The 20173-nt window shown below is 36.5% G+C and overlaps 1 protein-coding gene across 1 annotated transcript in view; it reads right to left on the bottom strand.

The window, feature by feature from the left end:
- The window catches only part of LOC138691110 (venom serine protease 34-like), a 35265-nt gene extending 28746 nt beyond the window's left edge, over positions 1–6519 (bottom strand). The window contains exon 1 of the mRNA XM_069812829.1: positions 6298–6519. Within this exon, the coding sequence (XP_069668930.1) occupies positions 6298–6414 (117 nt within the window). The 5' untranslated portion in view covers positions 6415–6519. The remainder of the gene's footprint in view (positions 1–6297) is intronic.
- Between the last annotated feature and the right edge of the window lie 13654 nt (positions 6520–20173).

Genomic DNA, 20173 nt, shown 5'->3' with positions numbered 1-20173 from the left:
GTTTGACCAGAACCACTTGGTGTATATCCTTCTTGTTCTTTGTATCCTGAAAGATTATTTGAAATATTACTTGAGCCTGAGATAGGACTGCCAGAATTGTGTCCTGAATTTTCATTCAAATAATCTAAAATATTACGAGGGTCAATCAAATGAAAACGAGAAATCGGCTGCCAACAATTAGGTTACGCGCCGTCATGAGGGGAAGTTTTGGAGTTGATACTACTGATTGAGAGCTGTATTGTCTGAGGTTGGCCAACCTGCATGCACAGGGAGTGATGCGCGGCAGCAAGACGAAAATGACGTTCACAGTAATGGGAGCGTCCAAGTTCTCGCAGCGTAGTGTGGTGCAGTTTCTAGCCGCAGAAGGCGTTTCACCAATTGAAATTCGTCGCCCTATGAAGAAGGTGTACGTGGACAACTGCATGTTGCGCGCCCGAGTGTATGAGTGGACAAAGCGATACCAACAAGGGCGAACATCACTGGAGGACGACCCGCGCCTGGCCAGTCCCACACAGTCATCACGGAAGAAAATGTTGCAGCAGACAATCTCATCCGGGCAGATCGGAGGTGTACAGTGGACGAAGCGGCTCAGAACCTGAATACCAGTAATGGATTTGAATACTCAAAAATCCACGACCGATTGAAATACCATAAACTGCGCGCAAAGTGGGTCCAAAATGGCTCTCAAATGAGCAGAAATAACACCGAATGGGACTGAGTTTTCAACATCTGATGCGTTATGAACAGGAGATGGAGGCTTTCTTGTAACGTATTGTGACCGTGGAATGTAACATGGTGCAACTACGAACCGCAGAGCAAGCGACACATCGTGCAGTGGAAGCACGGCATATCACCACGCCTAAAAAATTAAGAAATTTCACAACCGCAGGCAAGGTGATGCTCATGCTGTTCTTTGGCTCAGAGGGTCTATTACTCTGCCACTTCATGGAGAGAGGAGAATCTGTTACCTGCGCTCGATACTCCGAAATCCTCCGTACTGGACTGCGTCGTGCCGTTAAAAACAAGCGACCTGGACGTTTGCGTGAAGGTGTTATTTTGTTACACGACATTGCGCGACCACACACAGTTCGGCACACCATGGACACCATTCGAGACCTGCGCTGAGAGGTGCTAGAACACACCCCTTACAGCCCGGACTTGTCACCTTGCGTCTTCCAGATTTTCAGCAAGCTCAAAAGTGACCTGGCAGGGTGCCGGTTTGCTACTATCGGTGACGTGATAGAGGCATTGCAGCAGTGGTGCTACCAGCAGCAAAAAATGACTTTTATAATCAAGGTATCACAAATCTGGTGAGCAGGTGGGATAAGTGCCTAAACACTGGTGAAGATTATTTTGAGAAATAAAATTCCTCTGCGGAGAAAAATATTTTTTATTTTCATTTTACTGACTTGGGCCTGGGGTATCACTGTCATTATCATCTCTGTCCTGGCAATTCTTGTAGCTTCATCTTCAATAATTAATATCTATTTTTCCCTTGAAGGACATGGTGGAGGCATAGTGAACCCTTAGCTAAATTAGGAATCTATAAGAAGAACAAAGTATTCTAATTAAACATTCCTTGCAATTACCATAATAAAACGAAGTGATTTCAGTGAAAACACAGATTTTTTAACTTCAATATGAACAAGAAAAGGTATTATTTTTAATAGCAGTGAATCTCACGTGACAAAAATATTCATATGACAGGAACAAAATTAATGAAAACCACAATTATTAAAATTTTAATATGAAACACCGGTGCAGATACAAAAAAAATAGATGTATTTTAATGAATATGATAAAAGTTTAAAGACTTCAGAGAGAAGAATACAAGGAAAGAATTTGTTGGAACAGGCGATTTAAAATTATTACTTGGGTGACAAAAAATTCTGTCAGCCTTAGGAACAAAATTTTTGAAACTGCTCTCATAGTTGACACAACCTGTCAGCTTTTGGTACAGAACTTCCTATTGCCAATAGATTTAAATACCAGGTTTCTTGTAACTTTTCTGGAATAATATGAACAAACAACTCATTTAAATGTGAATTTTTTTTATTTCACCAAATCCTGACACATTGTGTCAGACACTGGGTAAAATTAAGAGTACCAATGGCTGACACCCCTGTGGCAGGTTATTCTAACTTCGTTTTCAAACAAACCATGCTCTTACTATCTTCTGCATACAATTTTACATATTCTATATTAATAACAACTTAAAATTCCACATAAAATTGTCATTATGATTAAAATAATTGTATGTGCACGCTTACCATTTTGCTTAACAATAATGACAATTCCATGCAAAATAATACAACAATCTACTTTATGCAGCATCCATCTTGTTGAATTCAGGTGTATTTCCAGGAGAATACTGTGCGATGTTGCCAAGATAACAGGAAGTTAGAACAACTTCAGAAATTCTGTTTCTGACTACATGTAATCTTATTACAACACATTGAAACTGAAAGTGTCAGGCTTTGGGTCAGTGTCAGCTTTCGGTGCAGTTACCTTAGTCTGCCATTAGTGGCATCTTCTTATCTTCCATATTTTCAGAATAAAATTGTTTTATACTGAAATAATTCGAGGGCTTAATGTGAACCTAACGTAATTAGAATCAATGTTTTATTCACAACATAATTCTTAGCAGGCAATACTATTTCAGATGAACTACAGCATCATGTTTTGTAGTTACGAATTTTATTGTATTATATACGAGTACAAGACTGTTTGGAACTGAGTTACGATTTTTTGTGATCAAGTAGAAGAACGAATTATTGTAAAGATCTAAAAATGTCAATTTTTTTTTACTTACGTTAGTTTCATACTAAGTCCACGAATAATTATTCTTATGTAAAGCTGCAAGAACGGCTAGCAATCGCTTAACATGTACCGATGTTCAATTGTTTTATTGATTTGTGTCTCAAAAGATGTCTCTGATTGTGGCAATGACTACTCTATTTCAACTATCTATTAATTTAATTCCTTTAAAAAGCAATTATTGTGATTGCCATCATTAGAACAATATCGTGAAATCTCGACTTACCGAAGTCGAAGTCAAAGTCTCAGAAGTATTGTCTATGAATAGGACTTTCAACAAAGTTAAACTTTACTACGAAAGTCGACTTTGGAAAGTCTTCATCCAAAGTCTCGTCTATGAATACGGCCCCTAGAAGTCTATATAATTCATAGTTGCATCTCCTCCTCCAGAGACCTTCCTCAAATGATGGGCCACAGATCCTTCGCAGAATCTTTCTTTCGAAAATCTCCAATCTTTTTTCATCGTTTTTGGAGACTGACCACGTTTCTGCCGCATATGTCAAAACTGGTCTCACTAATGTTTTGTAGCGAATAATTTTTACTTTCCTGGATAGAGCATGCGAACTAAAGTGATATTTCAAGCCAAAATATACTCTGTTTGCTTTCATTAATCGATTAGAGATTTCTTTGGACATGTTATTATCGCTAGTGACTAATGATCCTAAATATGTAAAGTTGTCGACTTTCTCAAAATTATAATCTGATATCTGCAGGCTGTCTATCTTTCCATTATCTGCCAACATATATTTTGTTTTCCTCTCGTTGATGGTGAGGCCTATTTCTTTTCCAGCCTGTTCCAAGGAAAGGAACCCTTCCTTTACATATTTCATGGATTTGCCAATAATGACAATGTCGTCCGCAAATGCCAATATTTGTGTGGATTTATAGAAAATGTTGCTCCGTGTTTGCACTTGAGGCTTCCTAACGACACTTTCCAATGTAATATTGAATAGGATGCATGCTAATGCATCTTGACGAACTCCATTGTGTATTTGGAATGGTTTCGATGTAAGGTTCTGTATTTTAACTTTGTTGTATGTATTACTCATTAGTAGTTTAACCATTCTAACTAATTTAGTTGGGATATTCAATTCTTCCATTGCCACGTACAGCCTTTCCCTATTAATACTATCATAGGCCCACTTAAAATCGATAAAAAGCAGATGAATTGGGATATAAAATTCCTTCATTTTTTGTAATAGTATTTACTCACTATAAAAATGTACAATATGATGAAGAAGTAAAATGTTGTTATGAAATTGGCAATGGTGGACGATTTATGTTTCGAGTTGTTTACTGTTCTTATAAACTACTTCTCTCCGACTTCTATTCTTATATTGTTGTAAGGACTTCCTCTTCGCCACCAATAGCTAATAGTTCCTCTCTTGAAATGCTTGATGGGGATGCATTAGGAAGTTTTTCTGCCTTGCATTTGTTCGTCCTGTTGCATTTTTTACTTTCACTTCGTCTCCATTGGCGATATGAATGTGCTCTCCTATTCCAGGTATGTCAAAACCCTGCACATTGTGCACTTGTCTCTGTGTAATGTGCAGTTCCTATTCCCCTACCTGAAGGGAGTGAATCGGCTTGGAGGGGAATGCGACAGGGCTGTACAGTACCTGCAGTAGCAGAACAGCTTTGGTTTCAGTAACACAGATCAGTACGGGTGTGCTCATTGAGCTGTGATTGTGAATGCGTTATGAAAAATAAAGTGAGGAGTCCACAGATATAACGAAGAAGAGAAATCACGAATCATGTAACGTAACTGTTATGATGTTTTCCTCAGCCAACAATAATTATTTTAAAACGAAAGTCTTTCATCATATCATGTGGACCTAATAGTGATGTGAGAATTTAAATCAGATTAGTAAAGTTCTCAAAATATGATATTCGCCAGCTCTTATTTCTTGATTAGTACTCTCACGCCAAGACAAACATGACAATGATGTTGTTTTGGAGTCTGTACTAACACAGCCATCAATGGTTAGACGACTTACAAGTTTTATTTGATAAGCTGATAAGTGATGAGAATATTGAGTGAAGAATACATGTAAGGGAAGGAAGAAAGCAACTATTTGTAAGGCGGAAAATTTTTCTGGAAAGATAATACATAATGGCAAATTTTCCATCTCACGTTACTATATTATCTTAATATACTTACGTTAATAAATCTTTAAACCTGACATAAAGAAAATGTCCTCGCTTCACAGCTTGTGAAGTACTCTTTTAACTCAATTCAGTAACGCTCCCAACTTGCTGATACTTGCTCTCAACGTTTTCCAAATAAACTATATATAAATTTAAATTCAAGCTTAATTTATCCGATTTATTAATAATAATGTGAATTTATATTAATATACAGCAAGGAAATGATTCCAGTGTAAAAGCCTCACAATATCCTATTGCATGTAATTGGGAGTAAAATATTTTCTTTAACATTTGTGCACCAACGGTCCCAATAATGCTTCAGGAACAATGAAAGAATATTACTTTAAAATAATCAGTACCTACTACGTAAAATTAAATACTGTGTTCGTTTTTTTGTTGTTTCGAAATTACTGCAATATTTATATTTTCTTCAAATACTGTGTGCAAATCATGTAAATAAATGATTCTTTACAAACGACTGCATTGTGAATTGTAACTGAGTAAGTCTATTGTTTCTTGTGTTACAATTGTCAAATATAGACACTGATAATAGTTATTGTGTTTCTTCCTTCTGCTAGGTATGTTTATAATGTCCAAATGTCAATTTAATTGAACACTAGAAGCGCAGAATAGATTCTTGTACATCCCTCCCGCTAAGAACTGGTAAGAGCAACACGTGAATGACGCAATCTGCACAGACCGGCGTTCCGCGCACATACACTGCACTTTCAGTGTCTGATTTCTGACATGCCTGACGTATTCCAACCGTGTGATGTCTGTGGGCTATGCAACGGGCATTGCCTATTTCCATGTTTTCACAGCGCCAATAATAATTAAATTTATTTTCATAGCAACCCTTCTTTTTTAAATTGCATATTCGAAGTATTTGTTACCCAAAAATTAACAAAATATTCCAGGACAAAATATTTAGTTTGCACAGAAACTAGTGGACAAAGAAAAATTAGGAAAAAAATATGCACACAATAATTCTTGACCGAAATATTAATGGACAATTTTTTGGTGGACGAAATGTTTGCTGGACTAATTTCCTTGGACAAAATAGCTGTGGAGTGTTATAGTGGACAAATTGTCTGATGGACGTACTGCTGTGGACGTATTGTCCTGGAAGCATTAATTTGCATCAATTGCAAAAAGATACGAGAAAAACTTATAGCAACATAAAATACAAAGAAAGTGAATTTATTAGCATGATTTCTATCTTACTGTAGATATGTTGCACGTTTAAGTAATTTTTCTATCTACATATTTGTAACTTATGGATATCTAATCCTTTTCATGTTTATACATATACGGCTCTAATGATCAGGCTACCTGTTTCTTCCACCCGCAGTCGCAGGCGGGCGGTGAATGGGTCTGTTGCTGGGTCGCAGTGATGGTGCATCGGAAGGCACCAATGTTGAAATATGGGATGATCAATTGCATCGTCATCTTATTGCTCTCTGATTCCAAGGTGAACGTTTCAGATCCACAGTATGTGTGGCCATCTGATGAGCCTCCAGTAAGGAACACATGAAGTTTACCATCCTTGCAGTCTTCGCTCTGTGAAAATTTGAGTACGATTGAAACATTAACAAACGCACAGGAATAATGTTTATCCAGTTAGAGTCTAATAAAGTAGAATTAAATAACCGACAAAATCAGCTTATGGCTCCTACTGGTTATTACTTGTTTGAGAACCAATGGGATTCAATAATTACATAGGTTAACAGGAACAACAGAACTACTTCTGTAACCAATTTTTTCTAAAATAACAAATAGTACTTCAATGGAGTTATAATTGTAATATAGGGGTATACCAATCGTGAGGAGAATTTTTACAAGAAATTGACTATCTAGAGCAATTAAATCTGAAAATCTATTCAAGAAATACGTAGGACACTATAATCAAGTAACTCAATGATGACCTCCATTCAGAAATATAATTAATTTCATTCCTGGAGAATATTCCAAATTTACTGCTTCATTAACCTCAGTAGCGTCACAAAGGCTTTGCGCTTAAAGCCTTAAGGTTGCAGTTTCGATTCCCGATGGGAACAATCACAGATATTAATAGTCACAAATTTGTATATATACGATCTAGTACTTTACACTCGACAAAATATCGACAATTACTCATTAGTGGCCAATATACATGATCTTGAAATAAGAAATAGTGAACAAATTAATATTACATATTGCATATTCCATTTTTATTGCTGTAAGTATTGTATTATTGTAATGGTAATTATTGTATATTATATATCACTGCCACCGGGTGTATACCCAATTGTAGTGTTAATAAATACATACATACAAGAGCAACACAATCTTTTCAATTATGGGGATGAAATTATATAATAAGCTCCCCAGTCAATACTATAAATTATCAATCAATAGCTTCAAAACTAGATTTTACAATTGGTTATTAAATAATCCTTTTTCCTCTATTGGTGAATTTTTTAACATAAATTTGTACGAAATTGTTTTTTAATAAATACATTTAAATGCAATTAGTTACAACTAATACATTAACGGTAAAATATTTTCATTAATTTAAAAGTTACAAATTAGTTCATGTTTTCATTGTATTATTTAAAGTTTACTGTTTCAATTAGGCTTATATTAGTGTTTTTTTCAAATGGATTATATGTTTTTCAATGTATCTCTGACGAAGCCTATAAATATATGTCTAATGGCCTAATAAATTGAATTGAATTGAATTCAATTGACTTTACTCCATCGACCTAATCCTTCAGGTGGCACTATGGCCTTGAGATTCACTCAGTCTCAAATGCCGGCAGCATACTGCACTGGACAGTCTATCTCGGACAGGACCATTTTGTTTTGCGTCAGTTTTTTCGAGTTGGAATTGATTTTTGAATAGATGTTTTCAGAAAGAGTTTATCAACCTTTGTCGACGTACTAGACTCCATGTTTATCTGAAAAGATTTGCAATCCAGATCTTTTGTTAACACTTTTTCATCTCTTTGGGAAATAAACAATCGAAATGTAATTCGAACTCTTTAAATTGTTTGAATATCTCGAAGTTTATGTTTTAAGCAGCTTCATGCTTACTTTCGATCACAATAGAAGTCGGTTTCAGCCATACTTGCAGTCTGCAAATCCTACATTCCTTGTAGTTACAAATTCATTGAGTTAGAAAATAAATCCGCCAAATACGCGATCATCGTTAGGCAACGATTCCTCATAACTACTTTCCCATTCAAAAAATTTAGATATTACCGCAAAATTCCAAAAGTTTTGCTAGAACGTACCTCATGGATAGATAAAGGAACTTTGATGAGCAAAACAAGTGCTCTGTGAATACTTTCACATTCTCGAACATATTTCTACATAAACTCATATCTCGAAGCTGAGTTCCCGACTTTCATGTCTATGTTCAAACGGTCCTCCAAATAATCCGACATAGTATTCTATAGAGCTGGGGACGGAGCGAGTAGAACTGTTGAGTAACTCGGTTCTATCGGTTTATGTGCTTGGTAGCGGAGCACCGAAGTTACTCGGTTAACCGTAGCCGTTACCTGTCAGTTCAAACGTTCTAACAGAGTTCACGTGTTTTACTTAATTCTAGCAGACAACAACGTAGGTACTGTTGTATTTAAATATTTTCTGCTGCAGGACAAATTATTTCCTTATCCCCAAGGCGGACTGAAAGGCCTCTAGTACTGAAGAGGAGTTTATCCTATTATATGACCTGTCAAGTGGGCCTAATGAACACTGACAGTCTGAACATATTAATGTACATACTAATAATAATAATAATAATAATAATAATAATAATAATAATACTTAAAGTTGTATAACGCCCTTAAATAATAAGCCAGCACACTCGCAATCACATCACATTGATGCAAATCTCCAGACTCTAGACATCCAGGGAACTTTTATTCTTCGAGGAAAATTTCCCGAGAGCCGAGCCTGGGAATCGAACGAGCCCTGGAAGCCAGCATGCTGACCACCATACCACGAAGGCAGTCACAAATATAACAAAACAATGAAGATGGCGATGATGAAAAGAAACAAGAATCTAATAACAATATATGCGATACTCACAGGTTGTATGTAAAATTCTTTACACTCCAGAATGAGATGAGAACGAGATGGGGCGGTAACCTGCCAGAAGCAGTCCATACCTCCGGGGTAGCTGTTCGGATAACCAGGGGATTTAATATCGTAGGTCTGTCCTGCGTTCAACTGATAGTAGTATCTGCATTGTGCAGCCGCGTCGGACGCGAGGAGTGCCACACCGGCCATCAACCACACGCGCAGCTCCATCCTCGCGAGCTGCAAATGCAGGTGGCAACTTGCCTCAAGTTTTCTACATCATCGCATGGCATCGCGTTTGTTTTTTACTTCTCCGTTACGTTTGGTGACGGTTTGAGAATTAAGTGCGTTTTAGGCCCGGTTTTATAAATACGGTTAATCTAAAGATTATGTCAAACCTAAGTTGAACCTAACCGTGAGTTTAACTCAACGTGTCGTATTACAGAGTCTCGGTTAAGTTAAACTGTAAACTGTAGTGGAATACGATTGGTACTACTGCTAGGAAAGAAAAGAAGAACATCGCAACTGTTTAATTATATTATTGATTTAAAATAGCCGACTCTCGTGGAGAATCTTCATTAAGAAACATTTTTATTCTTCGATATCAGAGAGAGTATCATAATAAAACCTAAAGAGGACCAATACCGCGTACTTCAGTATGCTTGTCAAACTTAACCTCAAATAGTTTCTTAATGGTGGCTGCCAACGTTATACTCCCAAACACAATGCAACCAAACTAAACCTTGCATGACCATTAGCGACTAACTTCATACAGAATCAACTGAGTAATGAAGTAATAATATTAGTGTGCGTATTTTATGTATTGTCTAGAATATTTATGAAACAGAATTCAGTCAAACAATAACATTATTTTTACGAATCTATCTATTAAATTAGATAATATTATTAGTGTGTTTATAAATCAGGCCCCATAGTAAATCTTACCAGGAGACTGCCTGCCACACACAGTACAATGCACAACAGGTTTATAATAGATTTACGGACACCTTCGAAATCTTCCACGTTTTCAGTATGTCTACGACCAGAGGAAAAATAGCGCAGCGCAACTAGTAACCAATGCAGAGATTCAACAGAATGTTTTCAAAAATAAAAAAGCAATCATTTATCTTTTCAAGTAATCTTTAAATTCAAACTCTAAAACACATATTTTTGGACTTTCTCATTTTTCTGTTTCATTTTGTATCCGAGTTTCAATTTTTCGGAACAAGATTAGGACTATAAGCCTAATTCTGAAGATTTTCTGTTTTAAAACTTATGTTTATTTATGTATATTTCAAAGTGGTGTACTTTATTCCAAAAAATTCTTGGCCGCCGTGGTCGTTCAGTAATATTGATCACTCACATCACATATCGTCACTCATAAGTTAATGGAAAACATCTGCAATATTCATGTATATTGCGGGAACCGCCATCTTGCACTGATGAGCCTTGAACTGCAGTTTAAACGGCAGAGAACTGCCGATCAAGTTAAACTCAAGTTAACTCAAGATTAACTGGTAGTTAAGGTTTATAATACGAAACAGAACGAAAAACTTCAGTTTAAACTGAACGTGAGGTTTAAACAGCGTTTATAATATCGGCCTTTAGTGTGAATCAATTCATGTAGTTTCAAATTACGAACACATTCTACGGGTAGTAATTGCTTTTCGACCACATACAGTAAATAAACCCTGAGTGCTTGCATGACAATGTTACAAAGTTATAGCAAGAGCAGAGGAGATTGGAAGGAACAATTTGTCATAAGGAACCTTACTCCGAAAATTTACAGTTTAAACTTTATAAGCCATTAAGCAGTGGTCGTCAGCACTCTCTGAAATGGGTAAAGGGTAAGCAGTGCAACGTAATATGCCCCGTCGCGCAGCAGGAAAAGGGAGAGAGCATACCCGCCAGCAGCCACGGATGCACCATAGTGCTGATGAGCGCTGCATTAAGTGATCTGACCTAATAAATGTGTCTGTGTTATCCTGCTCTAAGACAATATTCTAGCTTATCTCTCGCGGATTGTGTGCTGTTTATCGCTTTGTCAAGGAGACTGACATTTCACGAACATTTACTTGCCATTTGATTTGACACATTCATTTAGAAGGATGTCAGTTTAGTTCAAGTTTGTTGATGGCATGACTCGTAAATGTTATCGTAACTTGCTGGCGTGCACTTTGTGTATGGAGCAGCTGGAGCTAATGACGGAGAAGCTGCAATGGAATTCATTACGATGTCACCTGAATGGTAATTTTCCAGCAAGGTGGGTTGGAAGAGGACATTTTGTCGCTTGGCTACCGCGATCCCGATATATCATCCACTAGATTATTTCTTGCAGACCCATTTCAGAGCAATTGTTTACGACATATCTGTTGACACCGAGGAACTGCTTACAAGAAAATCGTTTTTACCTTTAACAGGATCCTAGTTATGTCAGGAATTTTTGAAAGGGTGCATCAATCAATGTTGCAGCACTGCACTCTTTTTATTGAGGTCAGGGTCACCATTTTAATACGTCCTCTACCTTAATTTCCTGGAATAATTTCTGCCATCATTTGATAACGACTCCATCCTTTGTAAGGTAAATAAAATGGTTCATATGGACTTGTAGAGTAACAATCATTGTACTGTACAATTCACATATTGCATACGTGTAGTTTAGTTTGCAGAATGACAAATAGATGTGGAATTCAATAGAAAAATTGTTTGAAATTATAGATATTAATAGAGATAAAAATATCATGATGCGAGAATTTTGGGTTTTTGTACATTTTCATAGACACAACATTATCACACATTTGGAGCTGTTTATCAGCTCTTTTATCAGGGAAGGGAAGCAAAGGGATGAGAAGGGAAGGGAAAGGAAAGGAATGAAAATGAGAGGAATGAGAAGGAAGAGAAAGGAAAGGAATGAGAAGGAAGGAAAGAAAAGGAAAGGAATGAGAAGGAAGAAAAAGGAAAGGAATGAAAATGAGAGGAATGAGAAGGAAGGAACAAGAAAATGAAAGGAATGAGAATGAAGGAAAAGGAAAGGAATGAATATGAGAGGAATGAGAAGGAAGGAACAAGAAAATGAAAGGAATGAGAAGGAAGGAAAAGCAAAGGAATGAAAATGAGAGGAATGACAATGAACAAGAAAATGAGAGGAATGAGAAGGAAGGAACAAGAAAATGAAAGGTATGAGAATAAAGGAAAAGGAAAGGAATGAAAATGAGAGGAATGAGAAGGAAGGAAAAGCAAAGGAATGAGAAGGAAGAGAAAGGAAAGGAATGAGAAGGAAGGAAAGAAAAGGAAAGGCATGAGAAGGAAGGAAAGAAAAGGAAAGGCATGAGAAGGAAGGAAAGAAAAGGAAAGGAATGAAAAGGAAGGAAAAGGAAAGGAATGAAAATGAGAGGAATAAGAAGGAAGACAAAGGAAAGGAATGAGAAGGAAGGAAAGAAAAGGAAAGGCATGAGTAGGAAGGAAAGAAAAGGAAAGGAATGAGAATAAAGGAAAAGGAAAGGAATGAAAATGAGAGGAATGAGAAGGAAGAGAAAGGAAAGGAATGAGAAGGAAGGAAAGAAAAGGAAAGGCATGAGAAGGAAGGAAAGAAAAGGAAAGGAATGAGAAGGAAGGAAAAGGAAAGGAATGAAAATGAGAGGAATGAGAAGGAAGGAACAAGAAAATAAAAGGAATGAGAATGAAGGAAAAGGAAAGGAATGAGAAGGAAGGAAAGAAAAGGAAAGGAATGAGAAGGAAGGAAAGAAAAGGAAAGGAATGAGAAGGAAGAGAAAGGAAAGGAATGAGAAGGAAGGAAAGAAAAGGAAAGGAATGAGAAGGAAGAGAAAGGAAAGGAATGAGAAGGAAAGAAAGAAAAGGAAAGCAATGAGAAGGGAGAGAAAGGAAAGGAATGAGAAGGAAGGAAAGAAAAGGAAAGGAATGAGAAGGAAGGAAAGAAAAGGAAAGGAATGAGAAGGAAGGAAAACGAAAGGAATGAAAATGAGAGGAATGAGAAGGAAGGAACAAGGAAATGAAAGGAATGAGAATGAAGGAAAAGGAAAGGAATTGAAATGAGAGGAATGAGAAGGAAGGAAAAGCAAAGGAATGAAAATGACAGGAATGACAATGAACAAGAAAATGAGAGGAACGAGAAGGAAGGAACAAGAAAATGAAAGAAATGAGAATGAAGGAAAAGGAAAGGAATGAGAAGGAAGGAAAAGGAAAGAAATGAAAATGAGAGGAATGAGAAGGAAGAAACAAGAAAGGAATGAAAAGGAAAGAAAAGAAAAGAAGTGAGAAAGAAGGGAAAGAAAAGGAATGAAAATGAGAGGAATGAGAAGGAAGGGAAAGGAAAGGAATGAGAAGGAAGGAAAGAAAAGTAAAGGAGAAAAAATGATAAAAATGAGAATAAATGAAAAGGAAAGAAATAAGAAGGCAAAGGAAAGAAAATGAAAAGAATGAGAAGGAAGGAAAAAAGAAAGGAATGAAAATTAATGAAAAGGATAGAAAAGAAAAGAAATGAGATTAAAGGAAGAGGAAAAGAATGACATGGAAGGGATGAAAAAGAAAGGAATCAAAAGGAAAGGAAAGAAAAGGTTTAATAGAAAAGGAAATTAAAGAAATTAAAGGGAAGAAAGTAAAAAGAATGAGAAGGAAGAAAATGTAAAGGAATGAAAGAGAAAGAAAATGAAAGGAATGGAAAGGGAGAAAAATGAAAAAAGGAATGGGAATGAAGAAAAAGAATGAAATTAAACTTACTGAGAAGGAACAGGAAGGAAAGGTTTGGGAAAGAGATGGAAGATAAAATTGAATCCGTTACTGAGAGATATTCTCTATGACTGTACCTAGCACCCAATGGGTTGCTCTTTCCTTGCCTTTTCCAGATCATGAGTCAATATGTAGCTCCGAAACGTTGGGCATATCCGAGCTTATGATATGCATAAAGACACAAACATTTTACACCACTTTGACTAGGATAGTAGTCTTAGGTCATATTTAAAATGTCGTCGGGCGATTAAATAAATTACGTTGAAGAAAATACAGTATCTACCATTTTAAATTATAAATTCTTTAAAAATTAAAGTGTGAACAAATTTGTATTGTATGAATGTAGATTTGAATGAAAAATAGTAACAAATTATAAAAAGTTAAACATTTGACTATCTTTGAACCATGTTTATGAATACAGAATTCAAATAAAAATAGATATAACTTATTATATAGACGTTCTTCAAGAATTTAACATACACTACCTAATTTTGGATTATGTAAGTAGGTATGTAATTGAATCGACTAATATTTGATTTATATAAACATTAATTAGGAACTTGAAATGACATCCTTTCGTACCACTTAAGTGTAGGATTAATTTAATAGTTTACATAGATATTTTAATTCAACTAGATATTTTAAGCAATTAAAGTGTCGCTATGTTCAAACTTACAGATTAATAGTTTTAATCGGTTATTCAACGACTGACAATCTAGCATCCATGGGATTGTTAATAGCGAGATTAGCCACAACAGAATTGCTTGACATTTGTCTTAAATTTGGAGAAAAACTCGAGAAAATATTCGTACTAAAAGTAATGTCAACAAGCGTTTCGAACCAATTTCTTTAGGCAATTATCCCAAGTCCTAGATCACGACGGTAGCAATGACTACAAAATTTGAATGAAATCCCTTTCATATAGGAAATCTTCCGGAACTTCAGTTTTACCACCTTCAGACCATTTTATATTGTAATGCATGGATATTAATTAAGAATGAAATAATTTGTCATTTTTGAGTCGCATAAATTAAAAATTTAATATTTTCAAATAGGCTACAGTTCTGAACAGCAAACGGAATGAATCGGTTGCAGGGGAAACACCGTGATGGAAGTTGGACCTAAATACTATTTGTCAGATTGAAAAAGATAATTTATTATTTATTCTTACTTCCTGAAAATACACTAATTTGAAACTACTCACAAATTGTTATATATATAATAGACTAGTTGCGTAATTCAGGGGCGTATTTTGCGGGCTACCGGGGCTACCGGCGGTAGCCCAAGGAAATTACAAAAGAAAAAGTTTATAATATAACATAATGTAATAATTTTGTATTATTAGTTTTACCATAGTAATTAAAATTAAAGTAATTGTTAGATATATTTTGTGTAATAATAGGGTCAGCGGTAGCCCAAACCCTTTAACCAGTATACGCCACTGTAATTATATAATTGAAGGGAATATCAAGTATTTGCTACGTGTAAATCGGTCGGGTGTGGGTTAATTAATTAATCGTCCACCTCTAAGCATTAACACTGTTCCGTTCTAATTTCTATGAGGATAGTGAATATTATTAATTGGCAGCTAGATAGTGTGTTCATATTTCAAAGTTACACGTAAATTTTTGAAATAAAATTATCTGCGACATTAAATCCAAAACTATGAAAATTAAATGTTTTCAACAAATTTAGTAATTAAGAAACATTTCTTGTTGTACTTTTCTAATGAGAGAAATTGACTATAAACAGTGTTGAGAATTATATACATTAAAAACCCTAAAATATGCATAAATGGAAGAACCGTCAAACTCACGAATATCACAGTACAGGACCCCACAGTGGCGATGCAATGAGAAATATTGAAGCTATTGGGATTAATGAAGAAAGTCACAATAATTCCTTAATTATTGCCTTATTGGCTATTATAATTTAATTCAAACCGATTTGACACAGAAAATTAATTTTCTTTCATGATTGTATTAAACTTTAGTGACATAATAACCCTGGAAATGCTCTTTCTACATCATGTGAAGTGAAACGACAAAACTTATAGTCTGGTAAAACAATAGAATAAAAATAACGTCCACATCGCATAACGCATTTCTACGCAGCGGAGAACAATGGGCTGTGAGTTGGAGTTGTACCGGGCTGGACAGGCAGCTGGGCGGCATGGTCAAGGATGCGGCGGGGAGTGAAAGGGACAGCTTTGGCAGGTCTCTGAGTGTCTCTTCTTTCACACAGTAATTGCAATACTGCTAATTATTGGTGGTATTGAACTGAATCCAGGACCTGCAAGCGGCAACGAGGCAACCAATATCAAATGTGGGAGCTGCAGAAAGAACTTACGAGTAGGCGTGCTGTGAATCAGTGTGAGAAGTGGTTTCATCTGACTTGTCAGAAGATCAAGAGGGAACAGACAGTAGAAGAAATATGGCTATGCAAGGACTGCGGGAACGAGGCAGGCAATAGGGAGCTCATCGGTCTTCGGAACGTGGTGAAGAAGCTACGCGAGAAGCTAGAGACGGCGGAGCAACGAATCAAGTATTTGGAGGAAGAAAATAAGGTGTTGCGACGGGAAAAGGAAAATGGCTAAGAGAAGGAAAAGAAGAAGCATGGTGCGGCAAGCGTTATCGACGGAGACTCCATCATTCGTCACGTAGGAAATCTACAACCGGAGCTGGCGACAGAGTGTTACCCTGGGATTGGAGTGAAAGAGATGAAAAGCGTAATCGAGAATCAGGAACGAGGGACCCGGAAAACATCATGCTTCATGTAGGAACGAACGATTTGCGAAGAAGTGTTGATTACATCATGGCAGACGTATATGACTTGGTGATGGAAACGAAGAAGAAATTTCCGGCAGCTGGGATCATCATCAGTGGAATCGTCTGACTGAGGGACGTGAGAAAACTGGAGAAAAGTGGGTCGTGTGAATAAAGCTTTCGAGTGGGTAGCGGAGTGTCTTGGTGCACGTTTCGTCGATCCAAATTCCTGGATAGACGACAGATGCTTCGGAAGAGACGGAATCCACCCAAATCGGAGGGGAACTGCAGAAATGGGATCCCTCTTCGCGCGTGTAGTTTCTACAGCATGGGGCGGCGGAATCGAGGATCCATCAGTGGGCAGCGGGACCGAAGGACTACCAGCGGTCGGCGGGGACGGAGGGGTCGAGGGATGCCAGCGGGCCATGAGGTCCAAGACCTATCAGCGGGCGGCGGAGACCAGCAGTGACGACGAGGTGTCACGAAGATCCAGAATGTTCAAGTAAAGACAGGCCTATTAAGACTACTGCAGGTTAATTGCCGAAGTATTAGAAATAAATTTATTCCGTTTTGGAACTTGGTCGATGTTTATAATCCAGATGTAATAATTGGGACGGAATCATGGCTTAGGGAAGACATAAATGACTTGGAAATTTTTAGGTCGGATTATAGGGTCTTCAGAAAGGATAGAAGTGAGAAGGGAGGGGGAGTTTCCGTTTGTTCTAAGATAGAAATAAGTAGCAATCTTCTGTGGATACATGAGGAAGTTGAAATATTGAATGTTCAGATAAGAAATGAGCGGGAAACCTTAGATGTAATAGCATGTTACAGACCACCCAGTGAATTAAACTATTTAACTTTGCACAAACTAAATGAATATCTTAATACAGTATCAGACGACCGAAACGTAGTAATTGCTGGGGATCTGAACCTCCCGAAAATTAACTGGAACGGGATTTCAGGTAAAAATTCAGATGCACAGACACTTGTTAATGAATTGATCTGGCGTAAAGATTTCACGCAGGTAGTAAATGGCTCGACGCGTGACAATGCCCTCTTAGATGTTTACCTACTAAGACCTGTCTCTCTCTTTGTCAACTCTGAAAGGTCTTCACAAAATAAGTGATCACAATAGCGTCTTCTATGAAATCTTCTGGGAAAACAGAGTAAATCCGAGGTCAAGTCCAGTGTCTGTCTGGAACTTCAACAAAACCGATGTCCATGAATTACAAACGTTTCTACGACAAAAGCATGATGACTTTCTAAGGACTGAAGGAAATATGCAAAATGTGTGGCATAAATTTAAGAGTATAATTTTCGAGGCATTAGAAAATATGTACCTTCTAAAATAATTACAGTAAGAAAAATCCAGATCCAGAATATTACACTAACAATTATATTCGCTACTTAAAGAAAAAGACAAGGGGCGCATTTAGTAAACGTAAGCGAAGCCATGAGCACTGGGATAAATATGTCGAACTAATTAAGAAACTTGAGTGTGAAAAAAGGATACCGTAGCTCAGGAAAATTTTCTAAAAACCATTTTAAAAGAAGATGAAAGTAACAATTGAAGACAGTTTTATAATTAGGTACGCAGGAGAAAAGGAAAAAAATGAAGGGGTAGTGCTTTTACGAAATCAAAACGGAGAAAGTATAATTGATGACAAAGAAATGGCCGACTTATTAAATTCCTATTTCATTTCGGTTTTCAATAATAATAATAATAATAATAATAATAATAATAATAATAATAATAATAATAATAATAATAATAATGCCGCTGATAGGAGTGGTTGTGTCACAGAGTGTGAATGTGAACCAAATTCGACTTTCAAAATAACTCCCAAAGGGGTTAGAGAGAGAATAACGAAATTAAAAAATCGGAAGTCTCGAGGACCAGATAGTATTGCTACAGAGATTCTTAAATTAGGTTCCGAGACCATAATTCCATACTTAATGCGTATATTTCATGTTTCCATAAACAATGCAAGCTATTCCATGTGACTGGAAATCAGCTGTAGTGGTACCGGTATCCATGCATAAAGGTGGAAATAAATTAAATGTCGGAAACTACAGACCGATTAGCCTTACATCTGTCGTATGTAAAGTCATAGAGCATTTGATATCGGAATATATTTGTCGTGTTCTAAATGCGAAAAACTGGTTTTACAACCGCCAACATGATTTTAGGGAAGGCTTTTCATGTGATAGTCAAATTACGTCGCTGGTTCAGGATCTAGCTGAAGAGGTAGATAGAGGCGGAAGAATCGATGCAGCATTTCATTTGGTGCCACATGACATATTAATAGATAAGTTAAGTAGGCTAGGAATAGATAAAAGAGTGGTGCTATGGATCCAAGGATTCTTAAAAGGTAGAACCCAGAGAGTTAGAGTAGGTCATGAAATATCGGACATTGAAAATGTAAGTTCAGGGGTGCCACAGGGCAGCGTTCTGGGGGCCATTACTCTTTATAATACACGTAAATGACTTATGCCAGAATATTACATGAAATGTGAAGCTATTTGCAGACGACTGCATTATCTATAGAAAGATTAGAAATAATTCAGATGTGGATGCTATACAAACAGACTTGAATAAAATTTATAACTGGGCGTTAATGCATAGGATGAAAATAAATGGTTCTAAAAGTAAATATATAACATTTTGTAAAACCCGAGAGGAAACTAGTCTTAATTACGAATTCAGAGGTGTTATAATTCCGCAAGAACAATGTTATAAATACCTAGGAGTGTATTTAAACTCCCAACTTTCTTGGGGAGAGCATGTTGATAATGTTACGGGTAAAGCATGAAGGGCACTTCACTTTATTATGAGAATCTTGAAAGAGGCTAGCCCCAAATCGAGGGAAATAGCATATCTAACGTTAGTGCGACCGATAATGGAATACGGAACTACATCTTGGGATCCCTATAGAATATATCAGATAAATTCCTTAGAAAGAATCCAGTATAGGGCAGCAAAATTTGTTAAAGGTAAAAGAGAAGATGGAAACGATACGATAAAAGAACTTAAATGGGAAACTTTGGAAAACAGATGTAGGAAAACTAGAATAACATCATTGCGTAGAGTACATCTAGGTCAGAAAGCATGGGTAGACATAACGGCTCGGTTAGAGAAGCCAACGTACTATGGTAGGAACGATCATGATTTTAAAATCAAATGTAGGAAACAGAAAATGGATGTAGGTAAATTCTCATTTTTAAATAGAACTATAAATGATTGGAATGACCTACCTGCAGCGGTCTTTGAGTTCTGTCCTTCCTTAAGGAGACTCAAGAATAACTTAAAAAGTTGTGTATAAAGTGTAAATTGAAATTAAGGTGACATTTAACATTTAATTTTTTAAGGTGACATGTATTTATTTAGGCTGACGAGTTACTCCCTTGGTTTGAATTGTAAATTATTTAAAAATAGCTTGTAAGAGGGTCTTAGACTAGAAATGTTTAGTTTAAGGGAAGAGGATACCCACAAAATGCAAAAAATCCCTTAAAAAATCAAATTTTGGTTTTTTGCATAAATTTAATCTTTAATGTATATACTATCATGTTCGTATGATTTCTGGCCCTAAATTACATTTGGTCCCTTTAAAAGACGCCATTTTTAAATGTCT

This window comes from Periplaneta americana, chromosome 16 (assembly GCF_040183065.1).
Source record: "Periplaneta americana isolate PAMFEO1 chromosome 16, P.americana_PAMFEO1_priV1, whole genome shotgun sequence".
In the NCBI taxonomy this organism is placed as follows: Eukaryota; Metazoa; Arthropoda; class Insecta; order Blattodea; family Blattidae; genus Periplaneta; species Periplaneta americana.
The sequence above is the reverse complement of the archived record's forward strand: the minus strand, read 5'-3'. Positions and strand labels throughout refer to the sequence as shown.